Source organism: Tupaia chinensis, unplaced genomic scaffold (genome assembly GCF_000334495.1).
Source record: "Tupaia chinensis unplaced genomic scaffold, TupChi_1.0 Scaffold000442_1, whole genome shotgun sequence".
NCBI lineage: Eukaryota > Metazoa > Chordata > Mammalia > Scandentia > Tupaiidae > Tupaia > Tupaia belangeri.
Window position 1 is genome coordinate 602,321 of NW_006159947.1, and position 12,826 is coordinate 615,146.

The 12,826-nt window shown below is 44.3% G+C and overlaps 1 protein-coding gene across 4 annotated transcripts in view; it reads right to left on the minus strand.

The window, feature by feature from the left end:
- The window catches only part of ATP8A1 (ATPase phospholipid transporting 8A1), a 281,662-nt gene that overhangs the window by 65,559 nt on the left and 203,277 nt on the right, over positions 1–12,826 (minus strand). For all 4 annotated transcript variants that reach the window (XM_014590421.2, XM_014590424.2, XM_014590422.2 and 1 more), the window contains one exon: positions 10,764–10,936. In XM_014590421.2, the coding sequence (XP_014445907.1) occupies positions 10,764–10,936 (173 nt within the window). The remainder of the gene's footprint in view (positions 1–10,763; positions 10,937–12,826) is intronic.

Genomic DNA, 12,826 nt, shown 5'->3' on the forward strand with positions numbered 1-12,826 from the left:
CATGCATGCCACCCTCATGTACACATTGTCTAGAGCTGGTTTATGTAAGCACAGCAGAATGGAGTAGCTGAGACAGAGACGAGAGGTTCTCCAACATAACTTAATATCCCTTTACAGAAATGTTTGCCCATCCCTGCTCTACAAAAGACCCCCTTCCACTTTCAAAATGTCACCTGGAACCATCTCCTTCATGCCTCAACCTAATACTTTATTTTATTAATATTATTAAACATTCAACCACTATACATCGTTTAGCTTATAAAGAGAATTTCCCCGACATGAAATACACCTCGCACCAGTCCAGTTGAGAATGCTGTATGTGTTATCATTGACAGGTAATAAACCATTCTGTGCCCACCAATGTCATGCCTCTATTTTTTCTCCCCGATTTCCTTCCCTGTACTCTTCCTCTCTCCCACCCTCCTTCCACATGGTCTCCAGTGTCCATAACTGTTTTCACTGCTTTTATGGCCTCCAGTCTTTCAGTCTCTACCATAGAGTAAAGACAGTCAGTATATATTAAGTGGAGATGTACAACATCTCTCCTTCATGGCCTGATTTGCTTCACTCAGGAATAAATCTTCCATATTTGACCACTTTCTATCAAATGCCAGGTCTTGTTTTTTTTTTTTTTTTTTTGCGTGACATGTATTTCCTTAGAAAATGTGCCACATTTTTTCATTCCATTCATCTGTTCGTGAACATTTGGGTTGGTTCTATGTCTTAGCAATTGCCTATAATGCCACAATAAACATTGATGTGCAAGTGCTTTACTGACTGAGCATTCTCCTGTCCTTTGGGTAGATACCCAGGAGTGGAATTGCTGGATCATGTGGTAGTTCTATTTGTAGATCTTTGAAAAACCTCCATATTATTTTCCACAGTGGCTGGACCAATTTACATTCCCACCAACAGTGTAGAAAAGCTTCCCTTGCAGCGCAACCCTGCCAACACATATCATTTTTTGTATTTTTAATTCTCACCATTCTGACGGGGTTAGGCGGTCTCTCACTTTGGTTTTAATCTGCATCTCCCTTATGAGAAAGAACGTCTCAACCCAATATTGAAAGACCTCTCACGCATCCATTTTTCTGTTCCCTAGCTGACATGGATTTTATTTTTCAACATTATCTTCTTTCTCCTAGGATACTATCTCCTTTCTCTTTGCTTTGAGTCCTGCTTTGCAACCTGATCTTGACTCTTTAACATGGATTAAGACTCCAGACTTTCTTAACTTCCCCTAAGTGGGGATAGCTCCAATAGGTTTATTAAAAGAAAGAAAGAAAAACAAAAAAACAAAACTGGAAACCATTATGAGTTCATGGAGAACCAGTTCCATCACACCAAGTTTGCTTTTCTTTCCTGTCAGTAGGCTGACAGATCAGAGAAAAGCCAAAGGTGCTACATACCATGTCCTTGGCAAAGTGCATTTGGAGGAGGACTATAAGCAATCTATATAGATTTGGCTGAGCAAATATCAGAGTGTCAATTTATTGATTTATATAAAATTTTAGTTTTTTCATACATTTAAGTATAGTAAGCTACACTTAAAATTGTCTATCTCTGTGTTTACAATTTGCTGAACAGAAAGGAATCCTTAATGATCTGAATTGTGGAAGAAATACATGCTTATTCAAAGTTAATAAGATACAAAACAGAAACAATAATAAAATGAATAGTATAATTGAAGAGGAATGATGATGGAAATCAAGACAGCAGTTGCTCTTGGAAGGTTGATGATTTCCCCCTTGAGTGGCTATCCAAATCTTGGTCATGTTTAGGTGCATGATGCAGGAGTGTGTGCACTTTGTGAAAATTCACTGAGTTGTGTATTTATGCTGTACAAACTCACCAGTACATGTTAAATCTATTTTACCAGAATTATGTAATATGCAGTTCTGATTGGAGGTGTGTGTGTGTGCATGTCAGTGTGGGTGCACACTGGTGATGGGGGAGATGGCGATGGTGGCTTAATAAAGGAGTCACACCTAGAGCTATAAAATATCAACTCACAGAGGGATTCCGCCACATTCAGCTTTATTTTTTTGAGAGATTTTTTTTTTTCGCTATAGGGCACGTGCGCTCGCCAGACAGACAGAGAGAGGCATAGAGACAGAAAGCGAGAAATCAACCCCCCAGGGGGGATGGTCATGCTGCAATCCCTTCTCCTCCATTCTCCTCTAGGGATCTTGGGCATGCACGCACACGCGCCCAGCGTGAGTTTAAGCCACCGGGTCCGGGACGCGATTTGCGGTCGACTACGTGGGAGTCCAGCGACACAGCCATTATGATAACTGCTGGTTCCCACATTCAGCTTTCTCAAGCTGTCTCATTCCATTTTCTGCTGCTCTCACAGAATACCTGAGACTGGGTAACTTATAACGAACAGAGACTGGGTAATTGATAATGAACAGAACGACTTGGTAATTGATAACAAACACAGACTTATTTGGTTTGGTTCTGGGGCTGAACCATGAGTAGGGCCCTGGAATCTGGTGAAGTCTTTCTTATTGCAGTCATCCCAGGGTGGGAGGGCAAGAAAGTGTGTGACACAAGAAGGTCACTCGCTTTCATAATAAGACCACTCTTGATAGCAAATGCACTCCCACACAACTGCGTTAATCTCTCTCATGAAGAAGAGTCCTTAAGACCTAATCACCTATGATAGGACCCGTGTGTCAACACTGTGGCACTGGGGATTAGGTTTCCAGCACAGTTAAACCACCTATATTTTTATATATGTGACTGTCAAATACGGACTTCCCTGGGACATCACCATTGGCCAGTAGGCTGCAATCTGGCCTAGTGGTTCCTCTAAGATTACTCAGTAGTGGTAGAACCACCATGAGATGGGCAAGGCTGAGTGGATGATTATTACTGTAAAGGAAAATATAGGCATTTTATGAAGCTATAAAAGTCAATGTGTCCTCTTCCAGCCATACATGTAGGAAAGAAATATTCTCTAAACATGTCCAACATTTATTCGGAGTTTCCTGGAAGAAGTATAGGGTTGACATTCATTAATAGTTTGTAAGTCTTTTCGAAGCCAAACATCTGCTTGGCATCCAATGGTGTGCGCAATGTTTTCTCCTTAAAAGAATGTCTGTTGAGCATTTATTAGCTTCATTTGTGCTTTATGACAACCTTTTAAGTGAAACATTTATTTAGAGAAATCCTGAAAGCTAAATACAATCCCAAAAGATTCAAGGAGGAGAGCTGTCTTGACCCTGTATTGAACACACTCAGCTATGATAGAAAATACTCAGTGTCCCTTGAGATTTCTTGGAGGGCCCCTGGATCGCGGTAAGGTGAAAGGCCCTGCCTGGAATGCCATTCCCAGGCGACAACAGTCACTAAGTTCAAGTGTTTTTTATGCACTGTGGGGGAAATGGCCTAAACGGGGACTCCACTTTGATTAGAGATGTTGCATGTGGGGAAAACTGCTTACTTCAATTTAACTTCTGCCTCTCAGAAGACATGAGGACATAAATTATGTAGAAGAACAGCGATTACCACACAGTCTAAAAGCTGGAGGCTCAAAGCCAATTTTCAACCAACTGTCACAGAGCATAAGTTTCAAAATATGTCTAAACCCAACTGACAACTACAGAAAAAATGGAAAATTCTTTGAAAGGCTGGGTTATGGGAACTGATGAAGACCTCAGAAACCACACACTATTTCACACACAGCAATACTTCACTGTAACATCTCCACTCTCTTTTGGAGGGAAGATTAAGAGGTGGAACAGATGCTTCCCCACATTGAGTTGATCCAAGTAGTAGGAAGACAGTTCCCAGGACAGAGTAGTCAGCAGAAGTAGGGTTCATCCAAGACTGAAAGGGCCAGAAGAGGTCCTCTGGCCCAGAAGCGTCCAAAGTGGGATGAGATAACCCGGGACTCTGTATGTGTCCCTGAGGTTCCCACCTTCCTGCATCAGAGCCATGCCACTGCTATTTGCCTTATATATCCAAGTTCCCTGAGGACTGGACTCACCGTATTCCAGTATCTTCAGCCTAGAGGTCATACAGCCAAGGCCAGAGAATTGTCACTAGGTCCTTCAAAGTGCTAGAGAGGTAGACGAGAATAAGCATTTTCTGAATACCCAGCTAAAATACCACTAGGCCACTTCTACCATAAAGCACTGGTCAGTGAAATCAGAAATTGCCCAGCCAGCACAGTGACCTCCAGGGTGGCTATTCATTTTAGCTTTGCCCACCAACCTCAAAGGGTCTTAGAACAAGCTTCTCCACATTGTTCTTGACCTTTCCATGGTGTTTCAGGGAGTCTGTGGAATCCCTAAAATGGTGCAGGTCATGTGATTGTTTGTGTGCGTTTGTGTTTTTTCTAGAAGGGATAGTTCACAGCTTTCATTTGTTCTTTAAAAATATTTGTGATCGGGACCAGCAGATGGCGTAATGGCTTTATGGCTTGAGTCCCATGTACTTGACCATGGTCCGAGTCCTGGATCCAGCAACTTAAAACACATGTTGGGCGTGTGTGCGTGTGTGCCCAGGATCCCGAGAATGGAGAAGGGACTGCAGCATGACCATTCCCCCTGTGGGGTGATTTCTTGCTTTCTGTCTCTCTGGTGAGTACATGTGCCCTATAGCAAAAGAAAAATCTCTCACTAAAAAAGAAAAAATATTGTGATCACACCAGATGTTAAAGAGTCAGTGAGCTCAGGGCCAAGAGGTGGCATGATGGTTAAGGTGCTGGACTCCCACACGGCTGACTACGGTTTGAATCCTGGATCTGGTGGCTTAGTTTTTCACTTTCTCTCTCTCTGTCTCTCTGGTGAGCACATGTACTCTGTAGCAAATTAATACATAATTAAATAAATATTTCTTTTAAAAAAACCAAAAAACTCAGTAGACTTGACCAGAAGAATAGAAGGCAAGAAAGACCCCAAAAAGAGAGTTTATGTTTATAAACTGGATAGTTTATCAAAAACTACCTTAAAATAAGGGACCAGCAATTGGCGTAATGGCTATGTTGCTGGACTCCCATATAGTCGACTGCGGTTCAAGTCCTGGACCTGGTGGCTTAAACTCACGCTGGGTGCGTGTGCATGCATGCCCAAGATCCTGAGAGGAGAATGGAGGAGAAGGGATTACAGTGTGGCCATCCCCCCCTGGGGGTGATTTCTCGCTTTCTGTCTCTCTGTCTCTCTCTGTCTTTCTGGCAAGCGCATGCGCCCAATAGCAAAAAAAAAAACCGCTCGAAAAAAAAAAAAGAGAAAGAAAGAAAGAAAGAAAGAAAAAACTACCTTAAAATAAGATGCATGTTTCCTCTTAAATGACTCAGGTTTTGCAGGTAAATGGTTCCAAACAAAAGCTGCATAGGATCGCTGAGAAATACAGTGCCTGTTAACAACATAGTTCATTCTGCTTCTTGGGTTTTACAGACTTAAAAAAATATTTGAGCTATGATATGCAACCTAGACTCTGTAAACCAATACCAGCCCTCCAAGGCCCTGAATGATTTGGGGGTGGGGGACATCGGCGTGTCTGACCATCCCCTTCAGAGGACTGTGGCTAGACACATAATGACTGCGGGCTGAGAACAACTGTTTCCCTGGGTCCCGCAGCACACTTGTGGGAGAACGCTCATCTTTCTAACTGCGTCAATTAAGCAAGCACTAAAGATTCCTTTTCTAGGGGAACCAGCAGTTAGCGTAATGGCTATGTCGCTGGACTCCCACGTAGTCGACCGCGGTTCGCGTCCCGAACCCGGTGGCTTAAAACTCACGCCGGGCGCGTGTGCGTGCGTGCCCAAGATCCCAAGAGGAGAATGGAGGAGAAGGGATTGCGGCGTGACCATCCCCCCTGGGGGGTGATTTCTCGCTTTCTGTCTCTAATGTCTCTCTCTGTCTGTCTGGCGAGCACACGCGCCCTATAGTGAAAAATCTCTCCAAAAAAAAAAAAAAAAAGATTCCTTTTCTGCTCTTTTTGCTGATAAGCTCAGGGAAGAGAGCTGTCACAGTCCTGAAGGGGGGACTGACAGCCTCATGATCCCCTAGGAATAGCTTCCCCACCTCCACCCTGTCTACGGCTGCCGAAGAGAGGGCAGAGCGAGCGGATTCTGCACTGTCTTGGTGTGTGACTGACAAGCAGCAGATCGGAAAACAGCATACACTCCGGGAGACACCCCCAAGCCAGCATGAACACACACGAACCTGGGAGACAGTACTGCCCTGTGTTTTGAAATCATATTCCCTATTTATCTGGACTGCCTATCTTATCATGGAGTGAAAAAGAGAATTTCCTGAGGCCGGGAGGTGGTGTCCATCTGGGAAACAGGAGTGACGCTTGGCTTTAAATGCAGAGAATGACACGCAGAATGGCCCACCTATTCCTCTCCGGTCACAGAAGTGGAATCACGGCCGTCATATTTCGGGGTCAGAAAGGGCAATGACCAGAAGGTGGCCCGTGCCCATAGATCAAACGCCGAGTGGCACCAGGCCAAGAAGGTGCACAGACCTAAGCCCAGCAGTGGCATTGTGATGCCATTATAAGCTTAGGCCGATTCTTAAAGCCAGGCCGGAAGCCGAACCACAGATCTTATGGGAAAAGAGAGTGGGAAGGTAATTAGAAAGGGGGGGGGGGGAAAAGCTTATGGAGAAGGGGGGGGGGGGAAAAAAGCAGAGGAAACATATTTTACTTAAAAAAAAAAAAAGAGCCCTAAAACTCTGTCTGCATAGGGACTTTCTGGGCACTGAAACATGCATAAAACAGAAGGGAGGGGGGGAGGGCCACACACATCATCACAAGCTCCATTTCAGAGCTGGGCTGCACGTGCATGGCCGAGTGTGGCTCCCTCCCTGGGAGCCCGGGCCCGGGGGAGCCCTGAAGTCCACGTGACATGTGAGCCTCCAAGAATGAAGATCTCAGGAGGGCATTTCACAAGCACAGAACATACTTCTTCTCCCCTGACGCTGCTTTCTAGTTTTCCTCTCCCTCTGCTATTGTTTAATGTGTGGTTCAATTTTCTGAAGGAGGGTGGGAGCTGCTGTGTGAAGCAACGCGCTAAGAATGAGGCTCAGCTGCAAGGACTGCATTGCGCAAGTGGGCCTCCCACGTCTTTCCAACGAAACGGATTCTACTTAGCCCAGAGAGAGGAGCCAGGAAGGATGGCAGGTAGCTCAGTGACCCCTCTGCAGCACTGGGTGGCACACAGTGGGTGCAGAGCAGATGCTGACGCCAGCAAGCTGGTTCCCCGTCTCTCAATAGGCCAGCAGCCCTCATGCTTATGTGCCGTTCACCAACCTTTTGCTGATTCTTGCTGCCCTCTCAGTGCAAGTGATTAAAAGGCCAAAGCTAGTCCCTAATTATCCCGGGGGGAGAGTGTCAGGGCTGACCATCAATAAGCCTTTGTCAAGACATAAGCAAAGAACCAAGAAAAGTCACGGCAAGAACACATTTTTAAAAGCAGGGAGAGGGACCAGCAGTTGGTGTAATGGCTATGTTGCTGGACTCCCACGTAGTCAACTGTGGTTCGAATCCCAGACCCAGTGGTTTAAACTCAAGTCGGGCATGTGTGCATGCCCGCCCAAGATCCCGAGAGGAGAATGGAGGAGAAGGGATTGCGGTGTGGCCATCCCTCCTGGCGGGGGGGGGGCGATTTCTTGCTTGCTCTCTCTCTCTTTCTGGTGAGCGCACGCGCCCTATAGTAAACACCTCTCCAAAAAACCAAGAAGCAGGAAGATACCGAAGTACAAATCAGAGTCAACATTTCCAGCTCTTTCTTCACAATCAGGCAAAAGAAGCTGATTATGACTAATATTAAACATCTGTGCACTATATTGTCCAAGAGCCTCACAGCAATATTATTTATTAATATACGCTACAGAGAAGGAAAAAGAAATTGTATGACTACGATGGTTAGATTCCTGGGAATAAGTAGCCATTCTTAATTCTATGAGTATGGTATAATTTTAGAGGCTGAAGTGATGCTTATAAAACATATTGATTATGGCTTAAATTACATTTCAGAATGTTTATTTCCTTCGAAAGTTGGAACATATCTAGAAGGAATATGGCTTTTACGTTCTGAGACAATATCATACACACGCCATTTAAGTGAACAAGCCCAGACCAAGAAAGAACAAAAAAGCTTTCAGTAGCACAACTTCTTTTATTAGGAAGTACACACACACACACACACACTTTTTCGTTTTTGTGTTAGAGGACACGTGTGCTTGCCAGAGAGAGATGAACAGAGATGGGGGAAGGAGAGAAAGCACGCCTCCATGAGGAATGGGCATGCCGTGATCCCTTCACTTCCATTTCCTCCCCCCGTGTATGGATCTTGGGCACACACATACATGTGTCTGGCATGGTTCTTAAGCCACTGGGTTTGGGTCTCGAATCATGCAGTTGGTCATGTAGGATCTTGGTGTCTTAACCATGGCCATGAAGCTGGGCCAGGAAATAAATAAATAAATAAGTAAATAAACAAGTAAATAAAGTGAGTGTGTATTTACATACATATATAAATGTATATATATGTTTATATACATTTATATATTTACATACATATATACATTTATATACATATAGACACACACATATTTTTTGTATAGAAAAATATGTCAAGACTTTTCTGACAACCCAATACTTTTTAAAGAACTATTTATTTATCTTTATTTATTATTATTCCTATTAGTTTGTTACAGGGCACATGTGCTCAGCAGAGAGAGCCAGAGAGAGAGAGAGAGAGAGAGAGAGAGAGGGAGAGAGAAAGCTGCAAGGTCCAGGACTTGAATCATGGCTGGCCATGCGAGAGTCCAGCACCTCAACCACTGTGCTACCTGCCAGTCCCAAGAAATTTATTTTGAAGGAAAACAATGAAAAGAAATAGAACAGTTATTATTTTTTTTTGGAGTTTTTTTTTTGCTATAGGGCACGTACGCTCGCCAGACAGACAGAGAGAGACAGAGAGATAGAAAGTGAGAAATCACTCCCCAAGGGGGATGGTCACACAGCAATCCCTTCTCTTCCATTCTCCTCTTGGGATCTTGGGCACGCACACACACGTGCCTGGCATGAGTTTTAAGCCACCGGGTCCGGGACGCGAACCGTGGTCGACTACATGGGAGTCCAGCGACACAGCCATTACGCTAACTGCTGGTTCCCGGAAATAGAACAATTTTAAAGATCACAATAAAACCCCATGTTCTGAGACATTCTTCAGAAGCTCACTAACATTTGGTCTCCCAGGAAGAGAAAGACATGTGAGAAAACTGCTACTCTGGACCTCGTCTGACCAGCTGGTATGATTCAGTAAGAAGATAACAGAGGAAATCCTAAGGTTTCCTGTGATCAGAAAGGAGGAGATGGGGAGGAGATGGGCACTGTCATGAATATACTTTAGGTCTCAGGAAGACATAATTTAAACAATTTAGACAAAGATGGGGAAGATCCCCTGAGAAGAAACTTGGGAAGTGCTGGAGTGAAGCATTTACAAAAATGCAGCTCAATGAATTGCTTCTTGATAACTCAAAACAGATTTAATTTAGGAGACAGACAGTATTACACATTGCAAGGCAGGAGATGGCACAGTCAAGAAACGGCCCTCAGCAACACGGCCCAGCGATTCGGAAAATGATTCAGTTTGCATCTCGCATCATTCCACCCCCGTCCCCCTGGTAAATCCTAGCAGTAGGATCAAAGATTTTGTTCTAAATGGCAAAGGATGTATTAGTGAATAAACAGAGAGAGAAAGAGAGAGAGAGAGAGACAGCGTATTCCACAATGGGGCCCAGTCGCACTGCAATCCCCCTTCTTCCAACTTTCCATCTCTTCAGGATTCTGTGTACGTGCACACAGATCCAGACAGTGGAACTGGGGTTCAAAGCCTGGTTGTCTAAGTACGATATCACCCTGGGATCAAAGATTAAATCGTAGACAACAGAACCCTTACAGAAATAATCCCAGATGGAGATGCAGATGAATTTGAAGGATTTTAAACACACCCGAAGACAAGAAACCTACTGATGTCAATTTGGAACAGCCCTTTCTTTTTTTTTTTATTTATTTTTTATTATTTTTTTTTTTGAGAGATTTTCACTATAGGGCGCGTGCGCTCGCCAGACAGACAGAGAGAGACAGAGAGACAGAAAGCGAGAAATCACCCCCCAGGGGGGATGGTCACGCCGCAATCCCTTCTCCTCCATTCTCCTCTCGGGATCTTGGGCACGCACGCACACGCGCCCGGCGTGAGTTTTAAGCCACCGGGTCCGGGACACGAACCGCGGTCGACTACGTGGGAGTCCAGCGACATAGCCATTACGCTAACTGCTGGTTCCCGGAACAGCCCTTTCTAATGATCCTTAAGACTCACTTTCAAAAAACGTTGCTAACAAATTCTTTGCAAGCCTTGAATTTGCGTGAATGAATAAATAAGCAATAAATGGCTATGTCGCTGGAATCCCACGCAGTCGACTGTGGTTCGAGTCCTGGACCCGGTGGCTTAAACTCACACTGGGCGTGTGTATGTGTGTGCCCAAGATCCCAAGAGGAGAATGGAGGAGAAGGGAATGTGGTGTGGCCATCCCCCCAGGGGGTGATTTCTCACTTTCTGTCTCTCTGTCTCTCTCTTTCTGGTGAGTGCACGCGCCCTATAACAAAAAAACACTCTCGAAAACAAAAAGTAACCAAACACTTATATGTTCTGGATAGAATAATTGCACGGAATTTTATAAATCAAGAGTTTGGGTCAAGTCATGCTTTATAGAAATCTGACAAAGTTCCGGAGAACTTACCTGCAACAAATAACGGCTTTGCATGACAAAGCTAAATCGAGGAAATACTGTCGTACTCCAAAGGTTAAGGCATATTTGAGGGTTTTCCCATCAATTATAAGAGCGAAATCATTCTCTTTCTGAAGAGCATCACCAAGAGTAGTACAGTGATGACTAAGCGTCTCCCTTGTCCCCTGGAAAAGCAAGCAAACACAGAGATCAGCAACATGGACTCCCTCTTGTTCTCAGACGCCATCACGATGTTTGGCAACCGCATTTAGTGACGTTTAGTCCTTTTTAAGCCTCAAATTGCTTCCACACACCTCTACTCATTTGACTCGCACTACAGCCCTTCAGAAGAGATTGGACAAGCATGATCAGAAGAGGTACATTACTGGACTGAAGTCACTCATCTGTCCCTAGCGGGGTGGGACTAGACGCCAGTCACCTGTCCCTCAGCTGACTGCAGTGTTCGTTCATCATTCTAACCACAGAATATTTTCAGTACATTGTCTTGTTATTAAAAAAAATCCATTGTTGGGACCAGCAGTTAGCGTAATGGCTATGTCGCTGGACTCCCATGTAGTTGACCGTGGTTCGCGTCTTGGACCCGGTGGCTTAAACTCACACTGGGCACATGTGTGTGTGTGCCCAAGATCCTGAGAGAATGGAGGAGAAGGGACTCCTCTGGGGGGTGATTTCTTACTCTTTGTCTCTCTCTCTCTCTCTGTCTGGCGAGCACACGCACCCTATAGCAAAAACCTCTCCAAAAAAAAAAAAGAAAAAGAAAAAATCCATTGTTCTAATTTATGAACTAGTCAAAACTGCTCTGCCATGAATCACGGGAAAAGGTTTCAGAAAACATTTAAATAATGTACGGGTATTCTTTCCAAAGGACTCAATGCTACGGAAATTGAGTTCCTGGTAGCCCAGAGGAGGAAATGCAGGATCCGTAATCTCTTGCCACTTCATGAATTGGCTTCTATAACTTTTATCATGGTTTCGTGATGCTGTATTTTGGTTGGAGATGGTGCAATGGGAGTTTGGTAATCTTGACAGATGAAATAAAAGAAACCCTTCTATCAATGAAGAGTTCACTTTCAGGCACAATAAAAACCTTTGGTGTTAAGGAAACCTTTGTTCAAATACAGAGGGGATGTCAAGACTGCTTTCCCAGCTCTTCAAAGGGAAGAAGGTTCTAGAGACTTAGTTTTTCTTCCTAAATCCTAAAGACTTTCCCTATAACCCAACAGGGCCAACTTCCTATTTTCTTTTCTTCTTTTTTTTGGAGAGGTTTTTGCTATAGGGCACATATGCTCACCAGATAGACAGAGAGATAGAAAGCGAGAAATCACCCCCCCAGGGGGGATGGCCACGCCGCAATTCCTTCTCCTCCATTCTCCTCTAGGGATCTTAGGCACGCACGCACATGCGCCCAGTGTGAGTTTTAAGCCACCAGGTTCAGGACTTGAACTGTGGTCGATGATGTGGGAGTCCAGCGCGACATAGCCATTACACCAACTGCTGGTCCCAAAGCGAGAAATCATTCCCTAAGCGGGATGGCCATGCCACAATCCCTTCTCCATTCTCCTCTCGGGATCTTGGGCATGCACGCACATGTGCCCGGCATGAGTTTTAAGTCACCGGGTCCAGGACGCGAACCGCGGTCGACTACATGGGAGTCCAGTGACATAGCCATTATGCTAACTGCTGGTCCCCCAACTTCCTGTTCCACAAGAGCATTAACATTGTATAAAAACACAACACTGGATCCACACCAGGAAATAGAAGGAACATTTCCTGTCCTATTAGATTTTTGTTTAGAATACTAGCCTGTAGTTATTTATATGATACATACAAATATATATTTGTATAATAAGATATACCTACAGTAAAAATAGCATGCACATATATAACATGTTTTATCTTCTTCATGGGAGACAAGTGAATCAATTTATTGTTTCAATTTAAGGACATGGTAGCATCATTTCACAAGGAGGGAAGCAGAGGCACACACAATTAGATTTTTGTAGTAGGGGTTTTTGAAGGTGTGTGCGTACATGTATTCAAATGCGGTTCACACT